We start from the raw sequence: 18569 nt of genomic DNA on the forward strand, positions 1-18569 counted from the left end.
GAGACTGGGCTTCCAGAGTGGCAGTTTCAAGAGTGATCTAAGGCTCACTGTGTTTGGGGCAAACCCATCGTGTGCCTGTGTTGCCCGAGCATAGGACCCAGTTGCCATCGGTAGGGAAACCGGGGATAGCTGGTGGAGAGGAGAGGAAGGAGAGCCAGCCAAGGAGCAAGCCCATAGGCACAGCCTGCTCAGTCTATGGAGAGAACGAAACCAATTCTCCATCTTTGAGGGAAAAAAATCTTGAAGGGAGCCAAGGTGGTGGGCGGGTGCTGGAAGGTTCAGTGGGTGTGTGATAGGTGCTAGAACAGTGGGGGATGTGGACGAAGGAGAGAAGGAGCCTGCCTCTCAAGCTCCTCCCTCTCCACCCCCACGCGCAGGGAGACGTGGGGCTGGCGATGGGAAAGCTGTATGGCAATGACTTCAGCCAGACTACCATCTCGAGATTTGAGGCCCTCAATCTGAGCTTCAAGAACATGTGCAAGCTCAAACCACTGCTGGAGAAGTGGCTGAACGATGCAGGTAGGCCTTGGGAACACAAGAATGGATGCTGCTCTAGAGCATCTGCAGGGAGGGGGCTGGCAACTGGTCTGGGCTGGGGCTTCAGGCAGTTGATACGCAACACCCTTTCCTCTCCTCCTGAGTGTGGAGCCAAAGGAGAGATAAGACACAGGAGACGGGCAAGTAGAGATGAAAACATTAGCTTCATTACCAGCAAGCCATGAAGGACTTGACTTCAGGTCTGTGACCACGAAGACTTGCCCCATTCCATTCCCTACCCCAGAGCCACCTGCCTCGCCCACAGCACAGCTCACCAGAGACAAAGATTGGGTCTGCAGGGCAGACGCACTTACCCAGATTGCTGCCTGGACTAAGTCTAGGTCAGGGGGATTGGGAGGTGGGTTTTCTAGTGTCTCAGGGCTGGGAGGAGGAGGAAATAAGCACAACATGAGATCCTTATCTGGCTAATTCTTGAGTAAGTTTTCAGAGGGCAGGGAATTATTGCCAGCGAGACAGGTTGGGAAAGCCTTACAGTAGGAGTCGGGTTTGCAAGAGGATTTAGTCAGGAGGACACAGGGAGACTGACTTTCCAGGAGGTCTAGGGTATAAGTCAAGGGCAGAATGTTTGGAATAATTAGTGAAAGAGTGTGGGAAAAAAAAAAAAAAGGGAGTGTGGTGTCATAGAGTAGCATGGGACAGGACTTCTCAACCATGCCGCTATCAGCATCCTGGGCAAGACAATACTCTGTTGCAGGCAGATGTGCTGTGAATTAATTGGAGCATATTTATCAGCATCCTTGGTCTCTACCCATGAGAGGCCAGTAGCACCCGCCCCCTACTGAGACATGCAAAAATGTCTCCAGATACTGCCAACCATCCCTGGGGGGAGTGGTGGTGATACAGCATCACCCCAGGTTAAGAACCACTGGCCTGGGTGGAGAGGGGAGCAGAGCCAGGGCTGGGCTCTAGTCCATAGACAGGCACGTGTTTGCAGTTACCGAGGAGAGGGAGGAAAGGGCTGATGGGCAGCCAAGGGTGTGACTTTCTCAGAAATCCCTCCCCATAGAAACATGGGAGGGGGCGAGGAAGCTCCTCCCAACAGCCTGTCCCTTAGGCACCTTTGGACTGAGGTGGTCAGAGGGTCTTAGGATCTTCGGGCAGGACCTTGCAGATCACTTCTAGTGTGATGCCCCCTCCTAAGGGACAGCCCTGCCTGCGGAGCGTACAGCCTTAGTTCCCACACTCACACTGACAGGAAGTGGCTTCAACACCCACATTCCGCCACCAAGCGTCATCGTTTTTAGCTCCGTTTTACTCGGGATTTCCATCCAGGCCTCCTTGTAAAAGACAGACTCCTGAGTGTCACTTGCAGGAGCTCTGCCTGCACCCACTCACACCCACACATGCCGCTGATGTCTGGGTGGCCCTGAACCATGACCGCAAACACTGGAGGCCCTGCCGTGGGAGGCATGGAGGACCTTTGCCCAGAACAACGAGGAGGAGCAGGATTCTTGGTCTGTTCTGGTTCCCCTGCGGGGGGGTGGCGGGGGCTGGTCCCAACAGCACCACGGCAGAACCCACCCGGAGGGGTCCTTGGACCTCAAGTCCATTGTGACAGAGCCGGAACTGGCTGCCTTCTCTGAGTCTTCTCTGCTCTTTCACCCACCCCCCACCAGAGTCCTCGCCATCAGACCCCTCAGTGAGCACCCCCAGCTCTTACCCCACCCTCAGTGAGGTGTTCGGGAGGAAGAGGAAGAAGCGGACCAGCATTGAGACCAACATCCGCCTGACTCTGGAGAAGAGATTTCAAGATGTGAGCGGATCCTTGGGTGGGAGCGGGTGGGCCGACTTGCACAGGTGGGTGAGCAGACACACACAGGCCCCTTGGCACCACCCCCTTGCCCCCATGCACCTGCCCTGGGAAAGGGTCTGAAAGCAGAGACACGCCCCCACTCCAGGCCCCCAGGTGTCTGAGTGACAGGCTGGGTTCCAGGAACTTTCTGCCACCCTGACCCTCCTTGTCCTGACCTCTATTTGAGGCCCATTGTCCCTCTCACTGGGAGATTTACAGACTGGGATAGGGCCCCAGAAGAGAGTGCACCTCTGTACCCAGTTTAGTTAAGGGAGCAGGGGCATGGCATTGTGTATAAATCCTTTATTTTCATTGCATTGTTTGGTATTTTTCAAATTACAAATAGAATAAATGCCCACTGTAAACAATTTGGAAAATGAAGAGAAGTAGGAAAAAGATCCACCATCAAATGCCATCCAAATGTATGTCCTTCTATTTCTTTCTTCTCTGCACACTTAAATACTTGTGATAATATTACATACTCACATTTTTAAGAACTTGCAGCACAAGCATATTCTTGAGCCAATATGTGGAAGCTAATAATACAGCTATGTGCCCTGTGGGAGCTGGGGGAGGAGAGAAGAGGGATAAACAGGTGTGGTCTAAACAGCTTCTAATTAGGATCCCTTAGGTACCAGCCTCTGGAGCTTCCATCCGCACCACACAGGTCCCTAAAGGCCTCGCCCATGGCCTAGTTCCACCTTGCAGGCCCCAGGCCTCCAGGATTGCCGCCTCTCCAGCAGATTCTCCAGCACATATGACTCAGGGTTTGATGGCTGCTTCCTGCTGGCAGGATGACAAGAGCTGGCATTTCCTTCTGATTAAGTTGTTCAGAGCAGCTGGAGTAAAGGAGGGTGTAGAATGGAGATAAAGGGGCTAAGATCAAAGACTGGGTTGGGGGAGTGAAGGGACAGAGCGAGAGCCGAGGCAGAACAAGGTGCAGACATATATCTACACGTCTCCTCCATAGGCTTGACGGGTCTACATGTTTTAACGTTATCACTTCCTATTTTGAGATAGATGGGAAGGACATGAGAGAAGAGTTGTCAGGTCGCAAGGAAAGAAGAGAGTGGAGCGTGGAGTCTGGGGATTCTGCCTGCCTCGCCCAACTCACCAATGGGCTCCTCTTTTCAGAACTTCCCCAGCAGGAGGGAGAGAAGAGCCTGTACCTGCCTTTGCCCCTGTGCTGGGCAGTTTACACACATTTTCTCATTTTATCTTCACAATCATCCTGTAGGGTAGGCATTATTACGCCTATTTCATAGATGATAAGACTGAGGCTCAGAGAGGTTCAGTAAGTTTCCTAAGGCTACAGAGTATGCGCGAAAGCCATTGTCACCTTCTAGATCTGATTGTAAAGCTTTTGCTCCATCGATTGTTCTGTCCTGCATCTTTGCAACATCTGTCTCCAACCCTGCGATTCTCTTCTCCTCCTGACCACTCCATCCCTTCGATTTCTGTAGAACCCCAAGCCCAGCTCAGAGGAGATCTCCATGATTGCAGAGCAGCTGTCCATGGAGAAGGAGGTGGTGAGGGTCTGGTTCTGCAACCGACGCCAAAAGGAAAAGCGAATCAACTGCCCTGTGGCCACACCCATCAAATCACCTATGTACAGTTCCCGGCTGGTGAGTGGCCAGGAGCCAAGCTGCCTGCCAGGCACTGGGGGAGATGAAGCCTGGAGGGCAAAGAGGCCTCCCCATCCTAGGGAAGATGGGGTTTGGGGGCCACGGAATAGCTAAATAACAAGGAGATGCTGTAGATAAAAATATATATATACATAATATATGGCAGAGTAAAGAAGGTGAAGGGGATAGAAAGTGATCATGGGTAAGATGCTTTTTTTAAAGAAAGAGCTGAGAGAAGACCTCTCAGATAAGGTGATATTTGTGCAAAGATCTAAGTGTTGAAAGGGAATGAAATAGCTGGGGGAAAGAATGTTCCAGGTGGAGGGACCAGATAATGTGAAGACTTGGCATGTTTGAGGAACATCAAGGAAGATAGGGTAGCCAGAGTGGGCAAGGAGGTGAGGAGTGGGGAGACGAAGTCAGAGAAGTAACAGGGATCAGTTCACCAAGGTCTCAGAAGCCATCCGAAGGACCCGGGATGAAGCCACTGGAGAACTCTGGGTGAAGCCTGAGCTGGCTGACCTGGCTGCTCTGTGGGGCATTACCTGAGTGGAAGCAGGACACCAGCCAGGAGAATCACAACAATCAGGCTGAGAGTGGCGGAGGCGTGGGCTAGAATGGTAGTCATGGTGGGAAGGAGGCATAGCTGGATCCTGAATGCGTTTCAACCATGAAGCCAACAAGATGTGCTGTGCGCTCAGACACGGAGAATGAGAAATGAGGCCAAGAGGACTTCAAGGGTTCTGACCTGGCGGCTGGCTGGAAGGTGCTTCCATCTTTTGAGATGATGCAGACTACAAGAGAAACAGGTTTGAGAGGGAAAAAAAAAAAACCCAAGAATTTGGAGCTGGTCATTATTAAATTGGACTTATCTCCCAGGAGTCCAAGAGGAAAGTGTCACATAGGAAAGTGTCACATAGACAGTTATAGCTATGGTTCTGGCGTTCGGGGGAGAAGTCAGGGTGGGGATAATTTGAAGTTCAGGCAGACTGGAAGTTTGGAACTATCTTCTCCATCCAAGAGAGAGATGGTACCTGGAGGGTGGGCTGGGAAGGCTCTTCTCCATCCCTGGGGATGGTAACAGTTGAAGGTTAAGGGAGTTGGGGAAAATGGTGTTGGCCTCGTGTCTTTCATCCCTCAAGGATGGGTGGAAACTCAGCCTCACCCTGGGTAGGACATAGCTCTTTCTCAAAGCTACACTGTTGTTTTCCCACCAATCGTGTCAAGCATCTACTATGTATTGGTCTTTGTGCCAAGTGCAAGGGATGCACAGAGAAGTAAAGTTCGTCCCCTGTCCCAGAGGACCTCACTGCCTAGCAGAGGAGGCAGACAAATAAACAAATGATAAAGGACATGGTGATTTCTCTTGGAGAACTTAGGAATAGCAGCCACCAAAGCCTTGGGAGGTGGTGGTTAGGGAGGCTTCCCCAAGGAGATCATTAATACCTGAGCTGAGTCTTAAAAGGCAAGAAGGAGTGAAGAGGCAAGTAAGGGGAGGGGTGGGGATCCCACAAGGGGAAGGTACGAGAACAGTAGCCTGGAGCAGGGAGAGCAGGGAGCATTCATGGAACCACAGGTGGTTCCACGCCGAGGAATGCTGAAAGATGAGGCTGGAGAGATGAGCCAGGGCCAGCCTGAAGGAGCTTGAAGGCTTGGGATGCTGCTAAAGGCTTCGAGGCCAAGCACTGGCATGATCAGATTGGCTTTTTAGAACCACCATTCTGACGGCAGTTATAAAGGATGGTTTGATCAGAAAGCAAGGAGTGATGTAAACGAAGCATTGAAGGCAGTCTCAGAGGTCTGTGAGCTTTATTAATAATTTCAGACTTCTGTGTTTTAATTTTAATGGTAATAAAAAATAAAATTATCTGAAATTAAGACATTAAAAAGGAGTTCCCGTGGTGGCGCAGTGGTTAACGAATCCGACTAGGAACCATGAGGTTGCGGGTTCGGTCCCTGCCCTTGCTCAGTGGGTTAACGATCCGGCGTTGCCGTGAGCTGTGGTGTAGGTTGCAGACGCGGCTCGGATCCCGAGTTACTGTTGGTCTGGTGTAGGCTGGTGGCTACAGCTCCGATTTGACCCCTAGCCTGGGAACCTCCATATGCTGCAGGAGCGGCCCAAAGAAATAGCGAAAAAAAAAAAAAAAAAAAAAAGACATTAAAAAAAAAAAGGTCCTTGAGCAGCACAAGATTTGGTTTCAGGGAACCCAGTTGGATGTGACTGCAGTTTTCTGGTAGAGCTATCGTGAGGGTTCAAGCAAACCCATCTGGTAAGGATGAGGGGGTGGGAGAGAGTCAGGAGATAATTAGAAGGTAGAATTATGAGGTCCTTGTTAATAAACCTTATGGCTCAGTGGGTTAAAGATCCAGCATTGTCACTGCAGAGGCTAGGGTTGCTGCTGTGGCACAGATTCCAACCCTGGCCCGGAAAGTTCAACATGCTGAAGTCATGGCCAAACAAACCAATAAAACCAACAAAAAAGAAAACCCCAGCAATAACAAAAGAAAACTGAGCAAGGGCAGAGAGAGCGATTAAGGAATGGGAATACTCTGGGATGACTCTACATTCAGGCTGGGCCGACTGGGTAGTTGCTGGTGCCATTGATGGGACAGTCACATACAGGAGGAGGAGCTGGCTGAGGGGTAGAAAAAAGTAATGACTTCCGTTCTTTACATCAGTATGATACGATACCCAGTGAGGCCCAGGTGGGCATGTTCCTGGGCGCTTGGCATAATGGGTCTGGAGGTCAGGAGGGAAGGCCAGGAGAAGAGTCGCAGGCATGCAGAGGACAGTCGAAATCCTGGGTAAGAGGAGTTCACATATGAGAATGTACAGAGGAAGCAAAGAGGAGAGTCTAGGCCCCAGCCCTGGGGAACACCAGCGTTTGAGGGATGAGCAAAGGAAGAGCCAAAGGAAGAAACACAAAGAGGAAGCAGAAAAGGCAGGAAATTACAATGAAGGCGATGTGAGGGGTGAAGCCCTGCAGGGGTGCTACGGGAACACAGATAAAAGACGCCCAAATCAGAATGGGGTGTGGGAGGGCCACCCCCTAATTTGTTTGTTCTCCAAACAAATTAGGGGCTAGCAAAAAGAGTGGCACAGGGAGTTCCCATCCTGGCTCAGGGGTTAAGGAATCTGACTAGCATCCATGAGGACGCAAGTTCGATCCTTGGCCTCACTCAGTGGGTTAGGGATCCAGTGTTGCTGAACTGTGGTGTAGGTGGCAGATGCAGCTTGGATCCTGTGTGCTCTGGCTGTGGCCGGCAGCTATAGCTCCAATTGAACCCCTAACCTGGGAACCTCCATGTGCCGCTAGTTTGGCCCTAAAAAGCTAAAAAAAAAAAAAAAAGAGCAGCACAGCAGGCAAAAGGAACAGTCTGTGAGAGGCATGGCATTATAAAACAACATGAGGCATTTGGGGAACCGCAACCACAAGCATTTTTTTCCTGCTGGAGCTAAGGGTTTAGGACCAAGACAGAGAGGTAGGAGGAGAGCTAGATCATGGTGGGCTGTGGATGCTAAATAACCCTAAAAGCTATGAGGAACCACTGAAAATTTTAAGTCAGAAACAATGTGATGTGCATTCATCATTCCATTCTTAAATATGTACTGAGCGCCCACCATCTGTTTGGCACTGGGATAAGGCAGTACACCGGATGTTTGTGACCCCTGCTTACAGCCTAGCAAGGAAAATAGACATTAACTGAATTCACTTTGTGATGAAGCCTCCAAAGAAGATTTTTTTTTTTGAAGCCTTTATTCATTCAGAATGCAATTCTGGGACAATCTACAGCCAAGAGAAACCCTACACTTTGAAGTAATGTTAAGAGACTGAATAATATAACAGCCTTGCCTATATGTACAAGCAAGAAGTCAATTTCCATTCCTTTCATAAAAGCTCTTGCTAAATATTTACATTTTCTTCCCATCAAGAATGCATTATTAAGGGAGTTCCCACTGTGGCCCAGTGGATTAAGAGCTTGACTGCTAGGGAGGTAGTGGGAGGGACTGGGAGTTTGGGATTAGTATATGCAAACTATTATATTTAGAATGGATAAGCAGGAGTTCCCATCGTGGCTCAGCGGCTAATTAACCCAACTATCATCCATGAGGATGTGGGTTCAATCCCTGGCCTCGATCAGTGGGTTAAGGATCCGGCATTGCCGTGAACTGTGGTGTAGGTCACAGACGAGGCTTGGATCCCACGTTGCTATGGCTCTGGTGTAGGCCAGTGGCTACAGCTCTGATTGGACCCCTAGCCTGGGAACCTCCAAATGCCAGGGGTGCAGCCCTAAAAGACAAAAGAAAAAAAAAGAATGGATAAGCAGTGAGGTCCTACTGTATAGAACAAGGAACTATAATCCTGTCCCTTGGGATAGACCACAATGGAAGATAATATAAGAAAGGGAATGTAACATATGAATCACTGGGTCACTTTGCTGTACAACAGAAATTGGCACAACATTGTAAATCTGACTATACTTTAATTTTAAAATATGTAAAAAGAGAAAAAGTAATTTGACTGCAACAGTTTGGGTAGCTATGGAGGTGCAGGTATGATCCCTGGCCTGATGCAGAGGATTGAAGGACCCACCGTTGCTGTAGCTGTGGTGTAGCGTTGGTCACAGCTATGGCTCAGAACCACTCCCTGGCCCAGGAACTTCCATATGCCATGGGTGTGGCCATTCAAAAAAAGAAAATGCATTCACAAGATCATGCTTATACAGCTAGTCAGCACACGTATTTGAGGGAGCTAACCTAGTCCAGGGTGTCAGGGGCTTCTCCGAGGAACGATAGCAGAACTGACAGCAGAAGAAAGAGCAGACATGAATGGGGGAAAGGTCTACACTGCGGGGGGGGGGGGGGGTACCAGGTGGGAGGAGAGCGTGTCAGAAGAACATTCTATGCAGAGGAAACAAAGCATACGAAGGCCCTGAGGCTGGGTGGGGTGGGGAGAAGAAGCACAGAAGGCTGGACTGGAACCCAGGGAGTGAGAGCGTGTGTGAATGGGGAGGCTGGAAAGGTAGGCGGGGGCGTAGGGCGTTGTAGGCCATGTGAAGGAAACTGTACCATGTCATAAGAGAGTTGGGATCTTTAAAGTTGGGGCTTTGTTTAGACTAGATGGGAGGTAGTTATCATTCCGGCCCAGTCCCCACCCAGGACATTAACGTGATGAAAGTGGTGGGAGGCATGAAGGAGCCATGAGGCGTTCTCGTCATGCATTCACCACACATTTACTGAGCACCTGCAGGGTTCCAGGTTCCAGGCACTGCAGTAGACACTGAGGACACAGCAGAAGACCATGCAAGCATCAACCTGCCCTCCGGAAGTCTCCGGCCTCGTGGGGGAGAAAGATGTTAAAAAAACAATCACATTCAGATTTGTGGTGTCCTGTAGGAAGAGGCTCAAGAGAATGTTCTGATCCTATTTTCTCCCGAGGTCTCACTGGGACAGCCTCCTTGGGACCAGGACATAAGTTCCTCTGCTTCTGATGTGAAATGATCTCCAAGATACGCAGTTAAGAAAAAAAAAAAAAAAAAAAGCAAAATTATTCAGACCAAGGTGGGCAGAATGCCAGCACTTATAGAAAAAATTTAACAGGAGGAACCGTATTTATGTCTGTTGGGGTCTGTACAGCCTGTCTCCAGAAGGAAGCTGAAGCTGGTCACAGTGACTAAAGACATTATTTATTTAAAAACAACAACGTATTTCTTGGGGTGTGGCCCCAGGGAGGGGCGAAGGAGACGAGGGAGGGAGATGATTGATAACATCTCTTACCACGCTGCTCCACACCTGTCTCCACCCTTCGTGGGCCCCCAGCCTACTGAGGAGGCTCCTGGTAAGAGGGCAGGTACATGAAAGCAGCAGAACCATTGCTGATTAATTAGGAAATGGGTGCATGCTGCATCGTGTCGTCTGGGATGGGAGGTTCCAAACTAGGGAGGGGAGGAGTAGCCAATCACAGTTCCCCGGCAGAACTTCCTTCCTTGCAGGGTCCTTTGTAAAGGTTGATCTGAGCGTCCCAGGTCAGCAGGAGAATAAGGGGAATATGCAGAGCTCAGCTCAAATGAAGAAGTAAACAGCATCTAGAGACACCCAGCAGTTAACACCTTCCTGCAGGAAGGAAGGGAACTAACATTTAACCAGCCTGGAGCCCTTTGCCAGGCATTAGCTTGGAGCTTTATGGACATTATCTCATTAATTCTTAATTAAAAGAAAATATGAGGGAGGTGTTACTGCTATTTTACGGATGAGAAAACCCAATCTCAGTGGGGTTGAGTAACTTGCCCAAGTCACACAGAGGGTGGTGGAGCCAGCCCCCAACCCCCACATGTGTTGGGCCCCAGTGTCCATTCTTTTTATTACACCTTGTTCCAGTTTGTGCTGGGATCGTAATCCTGAAGGGGGGATGCCTGAGCTGCATGGGAGGTTAAACTAAATTATCCTAGGTCCCTCCCAAACCCAGAATTGATGGTGCTCTGATGTCTCCAGGGCAAGATGAAAACCTTCAGAGACCAAAGTTCACCTCCTCCAGTTACCTCCAGAGAGTGGACAGTTGACTCAGGCATCAAGATGGGAAGCCTGAAACAGTGTAGTTAGGGCTGGGCTCTCTGCTGCCCTGAGCAAGCACAGGAATCTTTTAAGAAGGAAGAAAGGACTGGAAAATGGGCAGCCAACCAGCAGTGTCAGCCACAGCAGGGCCCAGGAGGCGTGCTCTTCTCATTGCCGGAGCATTCGAGCAAGGCAGCTTCGGACTGGCGGAGCCAGGCAGCTTCAGACTGGCAGTGCCGAAGAAAGTTTGTCAGGGAACACACAGCAGGGAGGGCAGGGCCTTGTGTCAGCAGCAGGGAGCTGCCAGAACAGGGCAGAGCCGGAGCTGGATGCTGTACATGGTCCAGAGACCTTCCTGTGAAACAGGGCACTAAGGGTAGGTTTGGGATGAGGACATCATCCAGGAAGCTGAGCCCTGGGTTCTGCAGAGTCTGGGGCCCAGCAGCCTGGGAGCAGTGCCAGAGGTTGGAAAAGGAAGCAGAAGTGGACATTTACAAGCTTCTGTTGCCTTTCAGGTGTCTCCCTCTGGGTCTCTGGGCCCCCTCTCTGTTCCTCCTGTCCACAGCACCATGCCTGGAACAGGTGAGCTCTAAACATGAGGTTTCTGAATAATACCAGAATTCTTTTAAATAATGGGATATTAGAATGAAAGGTACCGGGAGTTCCCTGGTGGCTCAGCAGGTTAAGGATCTGGCATTGCCATTGCTGTGGTGCGGGTTCAGTCTCTGGTCTGGGAACTTCTACATGCCGTGGACACTGCCAACACCCCCCCCCCCAAAAAAAAACCTGAAAGGTACCTATCTAAGTCAGCATTCCCGAAATGTTATTTCAAAGGATGTTAAAATCTGTGATAGGAGGAAAAGGCTTCCATGATCAAATAAATTTGGGAAATGCAGAGGAGGCAAAGTTTGGACCAGTGTTTGTTTTAATTGCTGCACTTCTCAGCCCTCAAGTGTGTTGTATGTGATTGAGCTGTACAGAAGGCAAGTTTTTCAAACTAATTTTCTACAAAACTCTATTTTTTCAAAAAGTATCTATAGCATTTCAAAGAACTAGGTAAGAGTGACTGTATATCTGGATTTGCCCAGCACAGATCCCATGTCTGCTCCTTGTCCTGACATGATCATCGAAACCACTGCCATCCACCCTTCAAAGCAGCTCAGCTCGGGAGTTCCTGTCGTGGTTCAGTGGTTAATGAATCCAACTAGGAACCATGAGGTTGCAGGTTTGATCCCTGGCCTCGCTCAGTGGGTTAAGGATCCGGCGTTGCCATGAGCTGTGGTGTAGGTTGCAGACGTGGCTCAGATCCCGCATTGTTGTGGCTCTGGTGTAGACCAGTGGCCACAGCTCCAATTTGACCCCTAGCCTGGGAACCTCCATATGCCGCAGGAGTGGCCCAAGAAATGGCAAAAAAAAAAAAAAAAGCAGCTCAGCTCAGAGGAGGAAATATATGTCCTTTTAGCCACAGAACGTGGTTTGGGAAACCCAAATATAAGAGCTCAGTTTAATCCAAATCTCCGTATTACAGCAGTCAAAAAGGAGTTCAGGGAAGTGAAGCAAGTTGCCACAGGCCACAGGGCTGCTTAGTGAATGGCCGGGGACTTCTCACTCCCGGTGGTGCTCTTTCTGGAAAACCATGCACCATCTGGAGATGGAAGAGCCGGAGAGGCTGACCTGTGCTCTCAGCTTCTCTCTTCCTCCCCAAGTCCTTTTCTCTCTTTCCTCCTCTCTTCCTTTCTGAGGCTTCGGTTCTTTTTCTCATCCTGCCCCTTGGTCTGGGACTGCATATGCCCAGCCCAGGGTGTGTCCTGGAGTAGGATGATTTTGGCATCTGTCCTTCCTGTATGTGGCAAGTCCTGGACTTGTAGAACCAGCCACGCCACTCTCCAGGGCCTGGGCAGAGGAGAGCGTTTATGATGAGGGCCCCTCTGGGGCCGGCTATGGATGCTCAGATGGTAGGAGGTGGACAGAGGGGTGGGGGAATAGGGAGCAGGGAGAACCCTTGGGGAATAGATGTCTGAATGTCACGAGGTCCCCGGACCCAGCCTCATTATTTTCCCCTTGTTTTTGCCTCTCTTCGTTCTCAGTAACGTCATCCTGTTCCCCTGGGAACAACAGCAGGCCTTCGTCTCCTGGCTCAGGACTCCACGCCAGCAGCCCGAGTGCATCTCAAAATAACTCCAAAGCAGCCGTGAACTCCTCCTCCAGTTTTAACTCTTCAGGGTGAGGTGGAGGGGAGAGCACGGTGACACCCCAGCTGGACTGGGGAGCGGGGTCACGTGAGAAGCTGGGAGCAGCTGGGTCTGGATCAACACCTTGGGAAAGAAAGCTTGTCACGGGTTGGGAAAGGGGATTGAGGTGGCAGGGAGGGGGCGGGGTGGAGGGCCAGACTGGACTCTCTCCCTAGGGAGCGGGATTTAAAAGAGATGCTTCAGCCAGTGAGCAGTCCTGGCAAGGAGCTGATGTCAACAAAGCCAAAATTTCCATCCTCCCTGGGAGGGTGGAAATTTCCAAACGCTCCTGTCAGAAAGGGCCAGGTCCTTCACTGGGCTTCAGACAGCTCCCCTTCATGCCACTTCCCCTGTCCTCTGGGTGTTCTGCCTGGAGCCTGAGCTTCCAGCGTGGCCGCCGTGAGAGAGGGGAGGGGTGCTGCCCCGTTAACCGCGTGCTCCCACCTGGGGCGCAATGGGAAAAGCAGCCTCTGAGCCTTGATTCGGGAACCAAAAAACTCTATTCTGACAAATGTTCTCCCAGCTGATGCCATGAGAGAGAGATTCTTCCCCAATTCAGACCAAAACAGATTTGCAAGTTAGGCGATTGGTTAGACCTGAGCTTGGGAGAGGACATGAATCCACTGTCACACAGCCCAGAAGGTTGGCGCTCCTCAACCACCCCCACCGAAGAAGAGGGAAAACCATATAATGAACACTTTCAAAATTATTTTGAGATATAATTCACATTCCATAAAATTTACCACTTTAAAGTGTACAAGTCAGGAGTTCCTGTCATGGCTCAGTGGTTGACGAATCCGACTAGGAACCATGAGGTTGTGGGTTCAATCCCTGGCCTTGCTCAGTGGGTTAAGGATCTGGCATTGCCATGAGCTGTGGTGTAGGTTGCAGACGTGGCTCGGATCCCGCGTTGCTGTGGCTGTGGCGTAGGCCAGCAGCTGCAGCTCCGATTCAGCCCCCAGCCTGGGAACCTCCATATGCTGTGGGAGTGGCCCTAGAAAAGGCAAAAAGACAAAAATAAAAATAAAAAATGAAAAAAATGAAGTGTATAAGTCAGGGCTTCTTCAGTGTATCCACAAGGTTGTGCAACTGTCACCGTTATCTAACTCCAGAGCATTTTCATCACCCCAGAAAGAAACCCTACCCATCCGTGCCCACACTCACCACTCATTCCCATCTTCTCTCATCATCAGAAGCTGACCGACTGACTTGTTTCCTTCTTCCTTCTAGATCTTGGTACCGATGGAATCATCCCACCTACCTCCACTGAGACCAAAAAGTTTCTCCTGTGCCACTGGCCCTGTTATTCCCCACTGGAGGAAGGCAGTCACGCCTTCTCTGTATGGACTGATTACTTTCAGGAGAGTGGAAAAGAATCCCCACTGTCAATGAACCCCAACGCTTGCCTTCTTCAGGAACAAGGGCCTCTGGAGATCCAAACTGTGATTGAACCGTGTGCTAACTCCTAGTGCTCTTGAAATGAACACCCCTCCTAGGAGTTTACCATTTTCACGTTCCTTGCCTGTGCCCTCACCCTCTAGTTCTGAATACTGCAGCCGGCATCCCTGCGGCCGTGGTCTTTTTAGGAAGGACCTCTTGCCATTGTGCTCCAGCCCATCTCCAGCGCCTTCTGGGCACAGCCATTTGCCTGGTGCCAGATGTCCAGAGGGGAGATAGTGCTTTTCAACTTAGCCACAATCTCCAAACAGATTCTAGACTCTGGAAAGATTTGCATCTGATGTCTCCACCAAAGTTTTGATGTTTTCTCTGTTCGGCCAAGTTTTTCTGATGGAATCTTCATTTCATCCCATTTTCTCTTTAGCCCCGCCCCCTTTTTGAGAACCAGATCCATTCCGGATTCTCCAAGTTCCCTCCTCTTTTCAGAAGGCTGAGCTGCCCTCGGTCCCCTGGGCACATGTCTCAGCCCACAGGTGCTCTTCTGTCTGCTCCGTCTGCCCCAGAGTCCAGGAGCACTTGTTCCTTCTCTCCTTCCCTGTGTTTCTTCTTAGCTCATCCTCTCTTCCTTCTCTTGATGCAGAAGGAAGACCACAAACACACAACAATTATGCTGGCAAAATACTTGTATATAGCTCTTTCCTGTTTTTGGATCATGTTCTTAATGTGGAATTTTCCAGCCAAATGTCTAACTCAGGTGTGAATTTTGAAGACGTCTCTGTAATATTTTATCTTCTTTAACAAAAAAAGAAAGAAACAGAAAGGAAAAAAATACCAAAGTGTGAAATACTACGCTAGCTTCCACAGGAGTTCCCACATGGGCTGGGAATCCTTGCTGATTTCTACGGGAACATTCTCTCTCGAGCCTCCTTCTTTGTGGGCCAGTGTGTAGACATGCAACATGAAGCCATTCCAGAAATGGTAACCTTTTTTTTTTTTTTTTAAAGACTGCATATCAAAGAAAATGTTGATATTCAGAGGAATCTCTCTGTTCCTAAATAAATTTGTATAGTGATGATATAAACTATTCCGCTATGGATAAGAAGAGGTTTAGATTATTCTGTGTCTTTTATTGGGGGGAGATATGAGTACATATAATGAAATGGGCTGGGGAAATGTTTCAAATTGGTAGATTAAGTCTCTTACTCCCCAAACCGATGCTGAGATGACATCAATACAGGGCTCTGAAGAGTTCAGAGTTGCTGCTCTGACCGAACAACCCTGAGGACAGAATAGTCAGGAGATTGGTTTCCTCCTTCTGTAAGAGAGAATGGTGAATGTTTGAGGTCAGGTCATTCAGATACTTAAAATGTGGAAGCTGAGGCTAACAGCTCATATTCTCAAATATACTGAAGGACCGTTATTCGTCATTCACAGTGGAAGCGATGGATGTTTAAGAAGGAGTGATTTTAAAAATCAAATATGTTTGGCTTTGGAGTGGACTGTGACTTTTTTTGCATATGGAGGTTCCCAGGCTAGGGGTTGAATCAGAGCTGTAGCTGCCAGCCTACAGCATAGCCACAGCTACTCGGGATCCGAGCCGCATCTGCAACCTACACCACAGCTCAAGGCAACTCCCGATCCTTAACCCTGACTTCCTGAGCAAGGCCAGGAATCGAACCCGAATCCTCATGGATACTGGTCGGATTTGTTTCCGATGTGCCACAACAGGAACTTCCTGGATGGTGACTTTTGATGGGGGGGTTGAGGGGTAAGGAAGCTACCCTTGTGGTTTCTCTTGAGTTAATAAAAATTTAAAGTTACCATTTTTGAGGCAAACGTGGATCTGTGGGGAAGGGAAGCCTTTCGAAAATGTAATGACTGAAGGGGAAAAAAAACTAAAATTGGGATTAAACATTTGTTGCAAATAATAATATCCAAGGTGGGAGTCTGTATCTAAGTAATGAAAGGTTAACTCTTTTTTAAATTATTATTATTATTTTTAATTTAATTTTTTTATTACTCCAATGAATTTATCACATCTGTAGTTGTATAATGATCATAACAATTTGATTTCACAGGATTTCCATCCCACAGCCCAAGCACATCCCCCACTCCCCAAACTGTCTCCTCTGGAGACCATAAGTTTTTCAGTGTCTGTGAGTCAGCATCTGTTCTGCAAAGAAGTTTGGTCTGTCCTTTTTTTTCAGATCCCACATGTCAGTGAAAGCATTGAATGTTGGTGTCTCATTGTATGGCTGACTTCACTTAGCATGATAATTTCTAGGTCCATCCATGTTGCTAAAAATGCTGGTATTTTGTTCTTTTTAATGGCTGAGTAATATTTCATTGTGTATATATACCACATCTTCTGGATCCACTTCTCCATCAATGGACATTTAGGTTGTTTGCATGTCTTGGCTATTGTATTGCTGCAATGAACATTGGAGTACATGTGTCTTTGTGAGTCGTGGTTCTCTCTGGATAGATGCCCAGGAGTGGGATTGCTGGATCAAATGGTAGTTCTATGTTTAGTTTTCCAAGGAATCTCCATACTGTTTTCCCCAGTGGTTGCACCAATTTACAATCCCACCAACAGTGTACTAGTGTTCCTTTTTCTCCACACCCTGTATAGCACTTATTGTTTGTAGACCTTTTGATGATGGCCATTCTGGCTAGTATAAGGTGGTACCTCAGAGTGGTTTTGATTTGCATCTCTCTAATAATGAGTGATGTTGAACATCCTTTCATGCGTTTCTCAGCCATCTGTATGTCTTCTTTGGAGAACTGTCTGTTTAGATCTTCTGCCCATTTTTTGATGGGTTTGTTTGTTTTGTTGGATGGAGCTGCAGAAGTTGTTTATAAATGTTGGAGATTAATCCCTTGTCAGTCGATTCACTTGCAAAGATTTTCTCCCATTCTGTGTGTTGTCTTTTTGTGTTGTTTAGGGTTTCCTTTTCTGTGCAGAAACTTTGAAGTTTGATTAGGTCCCATTTGTTTATTTTTGTTTTTATCGTCAATACTCTGAGAGGTGGATCTGAGAAGATGTTGCTGTTGTTTATGTCAGAGAGTGGTTGGCCTATGTTTTCCTCTAAAAGTTTTATAATGTCTGGTCTTATATCTAGGTCTTTAATCCATTTGGAGTTTATTTTTGTGTATGGTGTTAGGGAGTGTTCTAATATCATTCTTTTCCATGTGGCTGTCTAGTTTTCCCAGCACCACTTATTGAAAAAGCTGTCATTCCTCCATTATATATCCTTGCCTCCTTTGTCATAGATGAGTTGGATGTAGGTGCATGGGTTGAATTCTGGGCTTTCTATCCTGTTCCACTGATTTATATTTTTGTCTTTGTGCCAGTACCATGTGGTTTTGATGACTGTTGCTTTGTAGTATAGTCTGAAGTCCAGGAGCCTGCTTCCTCCAGCTCCATTTTTCTTTTTCAGGATGTCTTTGGCTATTCTGGGTCTTTTGTGCTTCCAAACAAAGTTTAAACTATTTTGTTCGAGTTCTGTGAAAAATGTCCTTGGTAATTTGATAGGGATTGCATTGAATCTGTAGATTGCCTTAGGTAGTATAGTCATTTTGATAATATTAACTCTTCCAATCCACGAGCATGGTATATCTTTCCATCTATTTGTGTCCTCTTTGATTTCTTTCATCAGTGGCTTATAGTTTTCAGCGTACAGGTCTTTTGTCTCTTTAGGTAGGTTTACTCCTAGGTATTTTATTCTTTTGGATGCGATGGTAAATGGGATTTCTTCCCTAATTTCTTTTTCTGCTCTTTCATTGTTAGTGTATAGAAATGCCGTTGATTTCTGTGTATTGATTTTGTATCCTGCGACTTTGCCAAATTCATGGATGAGCTCTAACAGTTTTCTGGTAGAGTCTTTAGGATTCTCTAGGTATAGTATCATGTCCTCTGCAAATAGGGATAGTTTTACTTCTTCCTGAAAGGTTAACTCTTTTTCATGTTTGGATGGGGCTTATATTAAGACTAGTATTTCATGTGATAAAGTGGGAGAAAGCCTATTGATGGCGGTTACTTTGTCAAGAAAAGATCTAGTTGAAAGGGGTTAGGTATGTAGCAAAGAGACAACATGAGGAGCCTTCAGCAATAGCTGCAGTATATAAAGAAACTACTCTGCCATGCATGAGGCCATCTGTGCATATCTGTGCTTACACATGTGTGTGTGTGTGTGTGTGTGTATGTGCCCTGTTCCTTGCACACTCATGGGAAACACCAGAGCTGATGTTTTCCTGCTACAATCCTAGCTACCTTGACATCTTCTTCAGGTGAGTGCTAAAGTGAGTGCTTCTTCAGGTGAGTGCTAAAAGCTGATGTTCTGCATTGTCCATGATGCTGGTTTTCATCCATTTGATCCCTTTAAAGATAGTTTATTGTTTGAGCAGTTTTA

At 48.1% G+C, this 18569-nt stretch overlaps 1 protein-coding gene across 5 annotated transcripts in view; it reads left to right on the forward strand.

Annotated features, from left to right (window-relative positions):
- Positions 1-18569, forward strand: part of POU2F3 (POU class 2 homeobox 3) — an 88192-nt gene that overhangs the window by 66142 nt on the left and 3481 nt on the right. For 4 of the 5 annotated variants that reach the window (XM_021062978.2, XM_021062979.2, XM_084976366.1 and 1 more), the window contains 6 exons: positions 378-519; positions 2175-2311; positions 3814-3975; positions 11044-11110; positions 12616-12751; positions 13990-16560. In XM_021062978.2, coding sequence (XP_020918637.2) covers positions 378-519; positions 2175-2311; positions 3814-3975; positions 11044-11110; positions 12616-12751; positions 13990-14029 — 684 coding nt within the window. In that variant the 3' untranslated portion in view covers positions 14030-16560. The remainder of the gene's footprint in view (positions 1-377; positions 520-2174; positions 2312-3813; positions 3976-11043; positions 11111-12615; positions 12752-13989; positions 16561-18569) is intronic. The other variant, XM_084976368.1, reaches the window with a different exon arrangement.

The sequence above is a fragment of the Sus scrofa genome, chromosome 9, assembly GCF_054392235.1.
Source record: "Sus scrofa isolate SSC_HxYL_T2T_F1_AM1 chromosome 9, Sscrofa_HxYL_maternal_Yorkshire_Landrace_v2.0, whole genome shotgun sequence".
Classification (NCBI taxonomy): domain Eukaryota; kingdom Metazoa; phylum Chordata; class Mammalia; order Artiodactyla; family Suidae; genus Sus; species Sus scrofa.